Genomic DNA, 16,731 nt, shown 5'->3' with positions numbered 1-16,731 from the left:
GCCAGACAACATGACCACCGTTCATAACCAAGGGTGAACAAGAAGTGATGGAGACTATGGAATGGGCAGACAAGACTCTCCCTTAACTAAAGACAATACATGTAAAAGGGGAGCAGAACCAAAAGCAGGTACAAAGTCAACTACTCAGAGTGATACTTGAACCAGGAAGTCTTCACTCTGATTTTGCAGACATGTGGTCTCTCCTCAGTCAGCCTGTTTGCCAAATGCAAGAATGAATAACAGCCACAATTCTTCACTTGAGAAGCAGACCCCAAGTCAATGGAGTCAGATGCTGTGTTGACAGATGGCAGCAAAACCTACTATACACATTTCTTGCTCTTCTCTCTCCTAGGAATGGTGATCCAAAAGATAAATTGAAAAGCAGCAAGAGTGATAGTGTTAAGTCTATACTGAGCATCCTGGTTCTCCAATCTGATAGAATTGAAATCTGAAACACCGTTTCATCTTCCATTGAGACCTGACATCTTTTTTCCATAGCCCAATCCTCCATCCAGACCCCAGATAGTCTTCAGCTGACAGCCTGGCTATTGAAAAGGAAGCATTAGGCTGAGTGCTGCTGTCTTCCAAAGTGATCAAGACTCTGCTCTTACCCAAGAGTTTCCACACTAAAAACTACTCCTCTGTGTGGACCAAGCTCAGTTCATGGTGCCAAGAGTGCAATGAATATCCAAGGGACAATGAGATTCCAGCCACTCCAGACTTAATTCAGGAAAGTGTGGATAAGGGCCTTCATGACCGCACCATAGCACACCTAGTATCAGCCCTAAGTAGTGTACTACTCACAGGACCCTCAGGCTCCTTGGCGAAACCCTCAGATTTCTCAAAGCAATCAGATTGGCCATACCAGCAGTCAGACCGATCTTCCCAAAGTGGGACCTACCACTGGTGTTGAAAGTCTGTAACCAGCCTTTGAGTCTCTGACTTTCTTCATTCTGCCCAGGATCCATGGCAACCTCATGGACTGAAAAAGCATGCACTTCCACCACAGAGGTCTGCAGGGCAGCCAGGTGGGCATCGATTAACACCTCTATCAGATACTATGAAGTGGACTTTGTCTCTGCAGAGGTCTCCTTTAACAGGAAGGTACTGCAGTTGATGGTCCACACATAGTCTTGCCATATGAGCAATTACAAAAGGGTAGGTCTTTCCTATTTCTTATGTTCATTTTTCTATCCTTCCCTACTCCTGTTCATTGATCACTACTTCTCATACATGTCAGAATTGTGGGAGATGCTGGGCTGCCGAATGGAAAATTTATAATATTCTGCTAGCAGCATCTCCCACAATTCCAGCCACCTTGGATGGCTTCAGAGCTAAGGGTCAGCATTTTATTTGGATGGTTACCATATAGGCAGTGGCCTCCTGTTCATAGTTAGTTGGCACTGAAGTTATTGTTACTAATAATTTTGTAAGAGTTTGTTTTACAGCTTTGGAATGAATCGTCTGGCGGCAGGCAGGATGGGGTGGGGCATGGCTAGCACAAGCTGTGCTGCAGCTTTGAACCACCTCCGGAAACTACAGACAGGAGGGGAATAGTCCATGTGCATCAGAACTGTGGGATTTTTAGTTTCGGCACTCAATTTTTTAAAATGTTTTTAAAACATGATTGTTTGCATAAGTGTATGCTTGTAATGGTGTGTTTACTTAATAATACTTTTGCATGCAAAGTGGTATTATGCATTCATATGGCCAGTAATTGTGAGTGTCGAGTAATTGCAAATAGCTAGTAATTCTGGTTAATGTGCATTCAAGTGCATATGCAGATATGTGTTCAATTTTGCAGTTGAGCCCCTGTGGATTTAATTATGTTTGACTCAATCCTTGTCCGTATAGAATTTTCTCTCTATATCTCTTCATGGCTTAATGTTCCAGGTAGTCCTTTTCTTGACTGAGGTATTTTTTGAGGAACTCTATCCACAAATTTATATAAGAAGGGTTCTTTACTTAGTCCTCAGATAACGGACTCAATACTATCTTCAACTGGTACTCATAAAGCTGACTTCCATTTCCTTCAGTTACAATCCTAGGTATCCCGTGTACAAACAATTACTTATACTAGAAAAATTTTGGTTTACAAAGTATTTTCTGAACTTTAATATGTGGGAAAACTGCAGTGTTCATATGGAATGATCAAGAGATTAAAACTGAAGATAGATAAATGTGTTGGCAGGATTGGACCCAAAAGCATATTTTAGGAAATTGGGCAATTATAATTTTAAGGTAGATTTATAGCACTTTCACAGCTGCGAAGGAAACCTAACATAATAAGTACTCAGCTATGAAAATATTTACAATTAAGAAACATGAACACTCAAATTTGAGGATTAAATAGAGCCAGTTTGCAAAATAAGTCTGAGATTTTTTAATTGTAATGCATTTAACCAAACTGGATAAAGCCCACTATATGGATATTTCTACTAGAATGGCTTTCTGATAAATAGTTAAAAGTTGGCATGTACTTTGTCACTATAAGGTTGGAGTGTTAACAACCATTGAGATAAATGGGGAAGTCATGTGTCATTGTGTGTACAGTCCGTGTACTGCAGCAGTTTATATTCATAAGGCATTCTCTGCACACAGAGATAGAAACCTAATTTTTATATAAATAAATAAAAGCTTGAAATCTACAGCAACTCTTTACATTTGTGCCAAAGCATGGAATTCTTGCTGTACATATTTGCATTGCGCTTAGCTGTAATGCCTAGTTATTTTGTACTCTAATATAGCATAAGGCGTAGATTTTTCTAGTCCGCTAAGTTCACTTGTACCATTTTTTTCAGTGTATCAAGTGCAACACTGCTGATGTCAGTGAAGTTGTGCCCATCTGCCTGAAGTCTAATTTAAGACCAAAATATTTATATGTATTTTAAAAATAGCTTCTGAGACCAAGTATACACTACAAAGTTTTGTCAGCATAGTTATGTCAGTCAGGGGCGGGGGGCGGAGGGGGAAACCACACCCCCTAGGCAGTATAGGTCTGCTGGCAAAACCCCCAATCTATACACAGCTATGCCAATAAAAGGGTATTTCTGTCAGCATATTTAGTGCCATTCAAGAAGGTTGAATTGTTATGCCAACAGAAAAACTCCTTTTGTTAGCATAAGCTGCATTTACACTAGGGGATTCTGCCAATATAGCTAAACCAATGAAAGTATACCACCAAAGCATTTATTATGTAGACAAGGCCTGTGATAAGACAAAAAGGGTCTGTTTGTCATTGAGCAACTTTCTTTTGCGTTTGAGGTGATGCAACACCTACTTAATAATTGCATTGCCTGCCAGTCCTATGTACCTATCTTAATTTGAATGTTTTGCATTGTGGAATCTCAGATCAGATTTATAGCTTTGAACACAACAAACTTGCAAATGAGAGTTTTATTTACATCCTTTTTGAGCCTCCATTTCAGAGTTTGGCCAGTAGGGACTATTACACATCTGCATAAATGGGAGTATAGACTCTTTAAAACCTTTTGGTGCATTTTATGGTTATAGTATAGTGTTATTCGTGTAAGTAACATGGACTGTAATAAAGTTAATAATGGCATTTGTCACATTTAAAAGGTTTAATGTAAGTTAATAAAAACTGAACACCTTGTTTTCCTCAGAGGAGGGCAGCAAGCTAAGGACTCTGCTAAGAAGGAAGAATGTGAAGAGGAGGAGATTGAAAATGAGCTGTCAACTTTAAATGAAACTAGAGGTAACTTAGCAGTAGTTTTATGTCTGGCACTAAGATCTGCAATATAAAAGCCAAAGTGTGCTACTACTTTGTGATTCAGCTTATAGGCCAAATTCACTGTTGAAATAAGGAGGCACAATTCCATTGACTTCAAGTGAGTTGTGCCCTTTTATACCAGCAGCATATTTGACGCCTGTGTTTTTTGTCATCTTGTGGTCAGAGAAGATTGTGCCTAGCACTTTATCACAGCTGTAAAAATGAGCTCTGAATTGAATACTGGCATACAAAGTCTCATTTTTTAATATTATTTTTTTCCGCTGAGTTTGCAAATAGCTGATTGCCCATGCTGAGTTGTATAAATTTAAAATATATCTACTCCACCAAAAAACTATACTGAAAGAATATTAAGGATGCAAAGTGAAGCACTTCAGAATCAGGGTTTGCCAAAGTTAAGGTTGCCCACACAGCAGCAAAGGGACCTAAGAAAAGGAAATGGGCACCTAATTCCCATTTGCTTTCAATTGAAGTTGGGCCCCAAATCCAATTATGCCCCTTTGAAAATTCCAGTCATAGTCCTTACTTTCATGATTACTTAACATTATTTCATACCTCATCCAATTGGTAGGTTGGACAGTGCACCATGAATGAGGCAGTTGTTCATTTTTTATTTCTGTCCTCATTGTTCAGAGAGTGTACATGAAATAAGGCAATATTCCTTTGGACACCGCCTCAGTTATTATACATCCCTTCCATCAAGTCTGACCTTGCACCAGCTTTACACTGGTACAATTCCATTTACTTCAGTAAAGTTACTGCTGATTTACATTGGTAGAAGTCAGAGAAGAGTCTGACTTCTCTAGTCTTCTATCCTAGAGACTAGAGATTTAACATTTAGGCCCTATCCGTTGAGGGCCTAAATGTTAAATTAACATAAATATAGAGTAAAGCCATTGACTTCAATAGATTTACTCTGGATTGCACAGTAGCAATTGTAAACAGATTACAGGCCAAAACAAGATAAGTGCTAACCCTGTGGGAGCTTTGGGGCTGGAGCACCCATGGGGAAAAAATGGTTGGTGCTAAATACCCACTGGCAGCCCCCATATCAGTTCCCCCAAGCGCCTCCTGCCTGCCAGCAGGCCCCACAGATCAGCGCCTCCCACTCCTTGTGCCTCCCGCCCACCGGGATCAACTGTTTCACGGCTGGCAGGAGGCTCTGATGGGGAGTGGGGAAGAGCGAGGACGCAGCGCGCACTCAGGGGAGGGGGCGGAACTGAGCAGAAAGAGGTGGGGCGGAAAGAGGCGGGACAGAGGTGGGGCTTTGGGGGAAGGGGTGGAGTGGGGGCGGGGCCTGGGCAGAGCCAGGAGTCAAGCACCCCCCGGCACTTTGGAAAGTTGGTGCCTGTGGAAGACACACATCTGCAGGACTACAGTCTCTTTCACTCCACACCACAACTTTAGTCACTGTTTGCTGTCTAAACTGCTCGCTCTCAAATATCATGTGGAAAGAGGCAGTTAGTGTGAATTAGCAAGGGTCAGCCTTGTAAAATGAAAGGGTGTCTTTTCAGTTAGCTTAAAGAAATAAAGACCATGTCTGCTCCATCATAAAAAACTGATACTCTTTTAAAAAAAAATTGATTTCTGAAATATTTTATTTTCATAGTGTGAGATTCTGTGTTGCGCTCTTAAAGGAGCAGTAAAGAACTCGCAGCCTAGGGGTGGAGGAGCCAAGTTGGCATTAAGTAGGATAACCAGATAGCAAGTGTGAAAAATCAGGATGGGGGTGGGGGGTAATAGGTGCCTATATAAGAAAAAGCTCCAAATATTGGGACTGTCCCTATAAAATCGGGACATCTGGTCACCCTAGCATTAAGCCACTTTTGCACTCCACTGACTGTGGACTAGTCCAGGGCCCATGCATTAATGTAGACAGCCCTATGGATGTATCTAAATTACAGCAGCCCCACAGGGTTCCCCTCTGGGCTGCAATACTGCCCAGAATCTCTACAGTGCTGATGCTGAAACCCTTCTTCTGACATGCATGCCCCTTTTGTATCCAGTGGCATGCCTCCTGCCCCAGGGCTTGCAATTGGAGTCCTGCCATAATGCCTGTGTGGAGGAATCCTCCCACGGCCAGAGCTAGGGATTTTAGAGTGGTGTGAAAGCGCTGGAGCAGTAATGAGAATCTTGCGCATAATGTATTTGCATTATCAGCACTGTGCTAATTAATGCTTAAATCCCAAATCAAGATCTTATATAAAGGTGGTTTGGTAATTAATTATTGCTAGACTAATTGGCAGAGCACAAGACAGAACCCATAGTACTGATCTTTTTCTGAGTCCTTGGTTATTTTCAACAAAGTGATCCAAAGGAGCTTGATAGGGTCTGAATTTTCTATAGAGGATTCTGCAGAATTAGATTTGTAAAGTGAGGACACTATTACTTAACATCTATATTTAATTACTTAATCTATTCTTCTTCACCTTCTTCTTTTATTTGTGTAATGTTGTGGCATGATTTACTAAAAAATGCCCAGATAGGGAGTAGGTATCTGAGTATTATAAAGACACTTCATGATGGAGTAACAGGGGTATCTGAATTTGTGCTGACATAGAAGCTGAAATCTCAACCTATAATAACAAAACTAGAGCCCCATGGAATTGTGCTCCAGAATCTGTTGTTGTTTTTTTTTGTTTTTTTTTTTTAATTAACAAAAATTATGTTTCGAACTCTCATGGTTGTAGAGAGAACCAGAGTGTAAACTGATCGAATGCCATCTCCCTGCTTCTGCAGAAATCCTGAAACAATATCTCTGAGAGGTGTTACACCATTCATCTCAACCAGAGCCCAGTGGACTCTGCAATTCTCTGGCTGTGTCATTTGGCATTTTCCCAAGCTGCTGTGGAATTCACCATTTTGCTGCAGCCAGGCACCCAGTGTGTTGTTTACTTTCTCTACTCTGCCATGATGACACCTGCCTATAGCAGCCTCTTTTCTCCAGCTTTCCCCACTAGAGGCAGTTAATTTGATTGCAGCACATGCTCCCTGCACTGTTCCATGGAGCTAGCTACCAGCGGGCTGAGAAACAAGAACTGGAATCCAGCTTGCATCCAGGGAATGGAGGGGACAGAAGTGTAGGCTGTCATCTCTCTCATCCTACTTTTGATGCTTCTTAGTCACTCAGTTGGAGGACTGGTTACCAAATCACCTGGCAAGAGTTTGTGACTGAATCTTCCTTTTCCCCAAATTTGTAAGCTTTGAACAATTCTCTTACAAGGCAAGTTTGTCATAATATTTCTTATCAACTTAAATGGAAATCTAGTAAAAATACTGCATAAAAGAAGACTGTGTATACTGTGGATACAGGGCTCAAGATAGATGTCTTATTGACCACTAGATTACAGACAGCTAGAGACACTGGGCATAATTCAGAGGTGAGTCTGCCTAAGGAACACGAGAGGGAATGTATGTTGGAGTCTACACCCTCAAAGTGTGTGTTACAGCATTTTAGACTCCCTTAGCTTTAGAGCTTCTCTTCATGGTAAATGGAACCAAAATAATTACATTGGTTGCAATTCACACCTTCAGTTAGGTTGGTTCCAACATTGCGTAGACAAATTCTACCTTACCTGGATTTACACTGACTAGGATGTAATTTACACTTAGTGTCACCTATACGTGTGGCTCACAGAGTCTGAGTGCAAGGGGAATCCAAGCTAGTTTAGTTTATATGCCAAGGGATTCGGAGAAAAAGGCTCTAGCAATCAGGCCATCTTCAGTGTCTGTGGTGTATAAGGTACAGCTTAAATTCAAACATCGATAAGAGAGTTTGAATATAAGAGAAATAAAACAGCAGCAAACCTGTTGGCCACTCCCAGTAAAACTCAACCTGTAACAAAACGAACTTTTCACATGCATTATTTTTCCCCTGCCTATATTCAACTATAAACTTTGCAGGGAAAGGATCTAGTTCTCTAAGGATTTGTAAAGAGCTATAATAGATGTGTACACACATACATACAAACACATAAAACTACATTAAAAACCTTAAGGTTGCAATGTCAGCCTTTCACATGTTAGGCTGTGTCAGAATTAAGCAGATCCCAGCTTCTGGGTTAGGAGAGACAATGCACCGTGGTAGTCACATAGCTGTAGTACATCCAGAGAAATGAAGTCCAGCGGGGGAGTCCAGCCCATAGAGAGTAGGAACAGGAAGCACCTGAATTGCATCTCTCATGAGGCACAGTGTCAGCATATTAAAATCAATGATTAGTTTTCACTTTTCACTTTTTCAACACACAAAAGAAAAAATTCATGGAAAACAGGCATTTCCCCCCGAAAAAATTAATTGTGTTGAAAACCCAATTTTCTGTCAGGAACAGTTGATAGAAAATTTTTAGTCAGTTCTTCTGCTCAGTATAGAGGAAATGTTCGGAGATTTTGGCAGCAAGCATCTACAGGCTTTACTGAGCTTGTGCAAATGGCAATTTTCGGAGTCTTACAACTCTCTGTAAAATGGGGGTGTATTTTCATGGAGACAGCAAAAGGCACCTAACTTTAGCACTGCCCCCTACCAAATCTCAGGTTCCAGCTCCAAAGCGTGGAGGCACTAGAATGCTGTGAAGAATAGTTGCAGGGGGAGGGGGAATTAGCGTTAGCAAAACTACCCTCCCCTCCCCCCCCCCCCCCCATCCTCTGTTTTAGAAACAGCTGAACTGTTTTTGCTGAAACTTTCTGAAACTGCAGACATTCAGCATGGAAAAAATTCAGCTGGAACAGTTAAAATTTGACAGTTATAAGCTACTGAAAACAGGCTTTTAATAGGAAGTTTTAGGCAACCTTAACTATCAATGTTGATCTCTCTCTCTCTCTCTGGTTCAGAACAGGTGGTGGTACTGGGACCTCAGCTTTGGAATTTTGGAACAAGTCTTAGTTTTGGAGCATGCGCTGATAGAGAATAGTATAAAGACAATGAATAATAGAAATATCAGTCAGGAAAGGTGAAAATAGGCTGGAGAGACAATGAAAGATTGCACAGTGTAAGGGGGAATAGTATGCAGAGTGGTAGAGACACAAGTGATTACAAAACAGTGTTTAGAGATGCGGAGTGGAGCTACATTTCACTGTGTGCTACCTTCATTCAAAAAATAATTCTAGATTAGTTTCACTCAGCAATTGGGAAGTGTTTGGTGCCTGAGATTTTAACAAGTTTGTTCCTTCTGTGCTTCCAAATAGAATGCAGACCTGCTTGAAATGAACACTTGTGTCTTGTGTTCAGTTTGAGAATACCATCATTTGAGGCCTGCTCTCCACTCTCTCCTGCCACCCCCGCCTCAGACACACATTAATAATTGCTATACTTCTCCAGATTGCACAGCACTCAACCGCTCTGGCTAGCCTCAAAGCTGGGTTGCCTTTGAGGGAGCCAAGTACTGAACTGTCCTAGTTTGAGTTATGGATGTTTAATAGAAAAAGGAAAATGGACGTGAAAAACAAACCTCCAAATGGAAGAATTAAACACATTTTCCAAATGAAGTATATAACTAAAAAGCAGAACTGCAGGGCCATTGCAGATATTTATTTTTCTGTGAAAAACACTGAGAATAGCTGAAAATATTTTCTTAGACATAAGTATGGTGTGTCATGGAAATAATAGGCCTGATTTACCAGTGCAGATCTGATTTTAACGAAATTACACCACCATAAAACTGGAGTAACTAAGGCCTGGTCTATACATGCAGATTTTGCACCAGCATAATTATTTCGGTTAGGGGTACGATTTTTTTTTTAATCAAAATAGTTATACTGATGCAACCCTAGTGTGGATGCAGTTATATCGGTATAAAGGTGTTGTATAGCAGTATGGTTTGTTCCCCCTTCCCGAACAGGAATAGTTATATCAGTACAGAGCATTTTTATGCTATATAAATGTGTCCACCCTAGGGAAATTGCAGTACTTTACATCAGTACAGGTAAAGCAGAACCATTTTTTGTGCGGAAGTACATGTGTCAATAATGATGAGGATGTTTTATCGTGACTGATCTTGTTATTCATTGAGAGATTTAATGCTTCTTTGTATCTTTTATAGACATAGAAGAACCCAGCAGCCAGAAGCCTCTTCCTCAGCCAGTTTTCTTGTCTTCCAAGTTCCAAATCCCATGCCTACCCTTGCGCTGGGAACAGCAAAGCAAGCTCCTTCCAAGTGTGGCTGGAATCCCTGCCAGTAAAGTTTCCAAATGGAGTACAGATGAGGTAGGTTTACTTTAGAAGGGTTTCCCTCGAGGATTCAGTATCACAGCCACAGCATTCTGCTTCTCTTGGTACCAGCTCCTTCAGTGTAAAGTGCACATTAGTGGGATGCTTCCACTGATTGCGTCTACTCACTGTAGAGCTATCAGAGCCCTAACTTCACTTCATGACAAGTAAATAAAGAGGAAATACTGAAGATAGTTCCTTTATGTACAAATCTATCTCTGACAGTGAAAAATGTTTCTTTGCTGTTTATCTGCATTTGGGCAAGAGTGTTGGGAGAAAGCTAAGGTTTTTAAAAACTTGTTGGTATGATTTGGTGGCAGGTTTCTGAATTCATACGGAGTTTACCAGGATGTGAAGAACATGGCAAGGTGTTCAAAGACGAGGTGAGCATGATAAATAAAAAGTTTGAAGTGTTACATTTCTGTATTTCCCTGCAATCTGTAATGGGCTTGCATTCTGCATTGATAGGGTACAGCTTTTACCTGCGGGGTATTTATATACTTAACTTCTGTTACGTTCTGTCACAGATTCTCAGGCAAAAAAGGACCGTTGTGATCATCTTGTCTGACCTCTTGTATAGCAGAGGCCACAGAACTGCCCCAAAGTAGAAAAACACCCAGTCTTGATTTAAAAATTGCCAGTGATAGAAAATCCACCACAACTCTTGGTGATTGTTCCAACCCTTCCTCAGGCCAGATTTCCATGGTGGTCCATGGGAATTTTGCCTGAGTGCAGACTTCAGGATTTGGAGGAGAACTTTTTTAAAGTACTTAAGAACCATTTTCAAATGTCATTTAAGTGCCTACGTGACGTATGGAAATGAGACTTACGTATTTTGAAAAAATTGCCCGTGGTCTCCAATAAGAGTTTTGTTAAGAAACAGAACAAGAAACTATGTTGAAAAATAAATTTAACTTCAAATTTAAAAAATAAATATAAATGAATGTATCCAAGTGTGCTCACCTGCACAGTAGTACATCTTTGAAGTCAGTGTGAAATAAATATTGGGAAGGTTACATGGTTTTGCATGTCATTGAATGGGCAGTAAAATAGATCAAAGATGAGACTTGGAGCGTGATTTTCAGCAAAGCCTTAACCAGCCTTTTTATCCCTGTAGTTTTGTGGCTGCAAATAACTGTGGTTGCAATTTAAGTCACCTAGACAGAGTTGTGACAGAAATGGAACAGCTCTGTAATAAGTCATGTATATTATATGGGACCTGGTTGTTGGGATGTTTACTGTATGCAAGTTAGTTTAGTTTGATTGGCAGGGGAGGAAGCAGGAAACAAAACAATGGCTCAAGGTAAGCCACCTCTTGGTAAACATTTAAGGGTTGTTAAGAGGCAATGCCCAAACTAATAAGATTGTACTTTTTGGTTCCAACCATCTCCTCCTTAGCAAACTGGTTTTGAAAAGCAGAACCAAACTCTTATGAACTGGCAAGAACAAAGGAGCTCTGGCTGGATGAAAAGGGACTCTCAAGCGTAGGTAGTTGTTCAGGGGCACCAGACTGAAATAGACATACCTACTAGGGGTGTCTGAAGAAGTTAGGCCTGGCTAGCCTACCATCAAGGGGATATGTGAAAGAGAGAGAGAGAGGTTGGTCCATTGGGTAAAAGAGGGGGCACCATCATGGGCTGTGCTTTGAGCAGGTTCTGATCTGGTAGATAAGCTCTAAGGTGGGCACATTTACTGAATCGGGTCCTGCCGATGAGGTGGGGGGTAATGCCGACTTTGTGAATCCCACTGGGGCTTAAACATGATTTCAGGCTGCTCGATGGTGCCAGGACTGAGGCAGTTGTGTGCCTGGCCACGGCGAAAAGTTTAGGTACCTTGGGGACTTTACCAGTGGAAACCTAGGCGTCCAGGGTGTTTAGGCGCCTGAAGGATTAGATGGCAACTGAGCAGGGGTTTTGAGGATCTAAATTTGGACTTAGGCACCTATGTTCCCTTTGTTGTTTTAACAACATTCTTTTTCTCTAAATGCTTTGGTCTGGATCCACAAAAGTACTTAGATGACTAAGTCCCGTTTTGAAGTTCCATTGCAATCCACAAAACTCCTGCTGAGCTGCTGCCGAAGCCTGTAGGCACCTCACTCAGAACCTGTTTTTGCTGTAAAATTTCCCTAGGCACCATTGTGTCTGCCTCTGGGCATGCATGCTACTGCCTCCCTCTAGGGCTAGGCTATCTCCTGCCTAAGCTCCCCAGTCCCTAGGATGTTTTGTGTGGAGTTAGGAGGCCTCTGGACACACCTACTGCATTGGGCCCCACACACAAAGGATTGCCTATCTTCCCCCCAGGTCATGGAGATAGGCATCTAAGTCTGGGCTGCAGGGAGGCACCTGTCTGTCTGAGGGGAAGGGCTTAGGCCACACCCCTGGTATCTGCATCTCTCACTGGCTGTCTTGCCTAGCATGCTGGCTTTATGGATTGAATTCAAAGGCTCCTAACTCAGGCTTTGTGGATCTCAGTGTTGTTCCTCTGAGTTTTCCAGACTTCTAGGCATGCAACGCTGAGGATCACAATGCCTGAGTCCCTTTGTAGATCTGGGCCTTTGTTCCTACTGTTAAAGCATTTTTTAAGTCATCTGACTGTTCACTGTATTCACCACTGATCACAGACTCCTGGCGGGAAGAACCACAGGTGCCAAACCCAGGTGGATCTGCTGAGTAGACACAGTTTATGCCCAGCCTAGACAAGTGAGAGTTGTGAAATTCTGACACCTTAGGGGGTGCTTGCCGAGAGACCAGAAAGGGTCTCTAGTCCTGCAGAGGTGCAGCTGGCACTCTAACCATGACAAGTATGTCAGATAGCACCACAGTATCTTGATGGCTACATGACCTAAAATTCACTCCATTGTTTGCACCACAAACGTAGACAACACGTGCCTCCCCGTACTGGGGGGCACAATCTAAAGGGGAGGACACATGATGGCCCCATGTGTGTCCTCTGCCCAGCTCCCACTGTGCCCAGCCCAGGGACGCTGTGTTCTCCCTACCCCACATTATGGGGAGTGTGTGTATGTCTGTCCTTCTCCCACTGCACACACCCCCCAGGGCACATTCAGTTGTTCTCCCTGGCAGCTGGCCCGGGCCAGGAGCAGGACCGAGTTGCTTCTCATTTGGCGGAAGCTGGCCGCTCTGGGTTGCTGACTCAGTGCAGCGCAGCAGCTGCCTAAGAGAGCCTGGCTGGGGAGGCAGCAGTGGTGGTAGGCCACCCCATGCCCAGGCCCAGCTGCTGGGGATGGACTGAGTGAGCTGGAAACGTGCGGAGGCAGAGTAGGGGAAGAGGGGACTCTGGTCAACTCAGCCCCTATCCCCAGCATCCTGGCCGGGGGTAGCCCGCCACCAAACGCCCCAGCCAGGCTCTCTCAGGCAGCCCCTGCACTGCACAGAGCAGCGTCCTTGAGAGACCAGTCTGTTTTATGGGGAAGGAAAGAGCAGCTGCAGAAAGGGGTCTTAGATTATTTGTCTGGGGTGGGAGTTAAATCAGGGAACCTTTCTGTGGAGGTTTGAGGCAAGGAATAGTTGGAAGGTGGATTCAGATATGTGACTAGGCTGAAATCCAGATTCAGAGGACACAATATTTTTCCAATAAAAACAAGAAATAGGGTCATTATAACTTTGGATGTAAACCAATGACACATTTGCATATAGGGATTTTGAACCAGAAATCCTTTGAACTTTGAATTCAAGCTTCCACTTATGGCAGTCTGAAATTTTAATTGGCTTACTAGGGATTTCAGTTTAAATTATCTTTAAATATTTAAAGTACCATAGCCTCAGACTTAATAGCTTTCTTTCTGTTTTTCACGCACGTTTTGTTTTAAAGCAAATTGATGGAGAAGCATTTCTACTAATGACCCAAGCAGACATAGTCAAGATAATGAGCATTAAACTGGGACCGGCCCTAAAAATCTTCAATTCCATTCTGATGTTCAAAGCCGCAGAGAAAAACTCACACAATGAACTTTGAGATGAATGGAAATTGTTTAGAAGCCAGTTTTCTCCACTGGAACTCATGTTTTATTCAAAGCACAAAGACTTGCTAGAATTGTCAAGTAAGAACTCTAAGAAAGGAAGAAAAATAAATCAGCACTGGTGGACTATTTATACTCTGAGAGCCAGTACACCTGAACTCTTCTGGAATATGTTTGAGCTTTTAACAAGGTACTGTATAAAAACTGCATCAGCTAGTCTTATTTGCCATACTTATGGCACTAATTCTCTCATGAACTGTTAGTATTTCTAATTTTATTCAGGCGTCAAGAAAACCTTCACTAATTATTTATCCTATATTAAAATAAGGAAAATGTTAATATGATCTAAGAATTCCTGAAGTATATTTCACATATCCATTTTCCTTTTCAGTAGCCTTTACTTCCTATTATCAAAACAAAACTGATTAGCCAAAAATTAGGCTACAAGTAGCCAGTTGAGACTGTTATGGCTAATGTTAATTTTGTACCATAGTTTTAAAATGCAATGCTTATGCTACATAAGTAACACTTTGCTACAGTGTATAACTTTACAGTTTATAAAATTGTCGACTTGCTAGTAACAAAAAACATTTGGGGTTGAAATTAGCTTTTTTTTATAACTGAATGTTTTTACTTTTGCACGATACAAAAATGTTGAGTTTTTTCCACCAGCATCTTTAGTGTAACTTACCAAAAGACCAATAAAGAGATGGCTGCAACTGAAAAATAAAGCTTAACTTCCACAGAATACCTTTGGTCATGCTGCACCATGGCGCTCCCATCTTGCTACATAAGGGAGCCCACTATGTTATACAGCACACGAAGGAACATATATATAGAGGCAAGAATATAAACAAAAAGGGGAAACATTTTCTAAATCTGTATATGCTAATCTCTAGTAGTTATTGTAATAATGGAAAAGAATGGAATGCTGAGACGGGACCCCAAAGGTTTCACACTCATGAGCCCCTTGAAAGTCACCATGATTCAAGAAAAATGTTTGCAGGCAGAGGAGTGATTAAAGTGAGGAAGAAAAGGGATATTCAAAAGGAGCGTGGCACTCACTAGTTAAGGCACAGATTTCACCAGTTTGTTAGCAGGACTAAGGTGTCCTACAGCAGGCATTTAGGTAAGAGACCCTTCTTGAAGGATTGTTATAAGCATTTGGTAGGTAAGATGTTGCACTCAGTATATAAATCACAATATAGAACAGATGCACTTTAAGATAGAGAAGGCCTACCTACCTGAAAACTGAGGGCTGACCTGGAACATTCCTGGTTAGAATTCTCTTCACAGGAAGAGGGTGATTAGTTGGAGAAGTTTTCCCAGTACAATCTCTTATTCCTGGTCTTTTGTGGGGGGGAGGGGGAAGAGAGAGAATGTTCAGCTTTTTAATGCAGAACAAAAAGAACATTTCTGTCACACACAAGTCTGGGAAAATCTTCCTGTCATTTTTCCTAATTTCTCTTTCTTGGGGTGGAATTCCTTAAAGGTTTTCAAGAGCTCCATGTGCCACTTGCAGAACAGTTAGGTGACTGGTACCTGCCATAATTCCAAGTAAAACATCTCCTTCCATGGCATTGCATAAATAATAATTTTACATTTTGTTCAAAATTTGTACACTTAAACTGCAATCTTATTGTATCAACAATACAAAATAAAATTTGAATTGGAGAAGTTTATGCTCATGTACTTCTCAATACTCACAACTGAACTGCTCTGTATGGCAGTGTGGATGTTGTTAAAATGAAAGCCTTATTCAATACATTACAAATGCTTTTTTCTCTGTTTTCTTTATCTTTAATAAAAGGTTAAAAGGATTTTTAATGGTGTTTGTGCCATGATATTAAGCAGGCTGAGGTCTCTGTATACCCAACCCTCAATATTGTTGAACACTGTTTAATGTTAGACAGTGATTAGGATCTAAAGAGTTAATAAATATGCAGAAGCTGGCATCTTGGCATAGGAGACGTTTGTTTTAAAATTCTTAAATGTTTTGAGCTTGTTGGCTTTTCATGTTTCTCTTAAACTTTTAATGTTTTTGCTTTTAAAAAAAACTTACTTGTTTTTAAAGATTTTTGTATCTTTTAACTTTTTTTTGTGGGTGGGATGGATCTTTTATTTTGATGTTGGGTAATTTTAAAGGTTCAATAAAAAGGTGTTTCAGAAAAAGCAAAAGTGGTAAAATGAAGTGTTGAAGGTTAAATTGCTAAAGCAAACTTTTACTTAACAACTTAGATAACCCTCTTGTTAACAAAATGCCAGCTTGATTCAGGGCTGCTACTGCATTAACTGTGAATTAAATCTCAAAGCACCAGAACCCAAACTTTTTGTAATTGTTCTGTTTTTGAAAAATTTTCCCCTTGCTTTTGCAGTGTTTTTTTCCGGATTTCGATGTCAATATAAAAAAAATATTGCTGTTCTGTGCACGTGAGACGGCACAGTCCAACTCTTGGAGGTTAGATGGCCATGATGTCCCCACAAATGGTGGTGGTAAAAGAATTGGACAGGATCTGTCCGACTAAAATGGATGTGGATTTTTACCACCTTTCGGTGTTGCAAATGGCTCATGAATGCAAAAGTGGTTCCAAAAGAACATCATTTTGTTGCTTCTTTTTAAAGGAGGCAACATACCTGGGTAAGAATGCCATCAGGCCTAATGTTTTTCTCCAAGTGAGCAAGTTTAACCATTAGTGCATAACATTTTCATGGTTTGTGTAAATTTACAGCTTTAACTGTGTAAGCGGCAAAAGATGGGAGAAGTTTTTTCTATCTTGACCCATCCTAGACGTACAGCCA

At 41.2% G+C, this 16,731-nt stretch overlaps 1 protein-coding gene across 4 annotated transcripts in view; it reads left to right on the top strand.

The window, feature by feature from the left end:
• The window catches only part of L3MBTL3 (L3MBTL histone methyl-lysine binding protein 3), a 164,156-nt gene extending 148,404 nt beyond the window's left edge, over positions 1-15,752 (top strand). For all 4 annotated transcript variants that reach the window (XM_054024215.1, XM_054024218.1, XM_054024216.1 and 1 more), the window contains 4 exons: positions 3,627-3,718; positions 9,787-9,950; positions 10,274-10,336; positions 13,785-15,752. In XM_054024215.1, coding sequence (XP_053880190.1) covers positions 3,627-3,718; positions 9,787-9,950; positions 10,274-10,336; positions 13,785-13,928 — 463 coding nt within the window. In that variant the 3' untranslated portion in view covers positions 13,929-15,752. The remainder of the gene's footprint in view (positions 1-3,626; positions 3,719-9,786; positions 9,951-10,273; positions 10,337-13,784) is intronic.
• The last annotated feature ends 979 nt before the right edge of the window (positions 15,753-16,731 follow it).

The sequence above is a fragment of the Malaclemys terrapin genome, chromosome 3 (assembly GCF_027887155.1).
Source record: "Malaclemys terrapin pileata isolate rMalTer1 chromosome 3, rMalTer1.hap1, whole genome shotgun sequence".
NCBI classification, from domain to species: domain Eukaryota; kingdom Metazoa; phylum Chordata; order Testudines; family Emydidae; genus Malaclemys; species Malaclemys terrapin.
The sequence above is the reverse complement of the archived record's forward strand: the minus strand, read 5'-3'. Positions and strand labels throughout refer to the sequence as shown.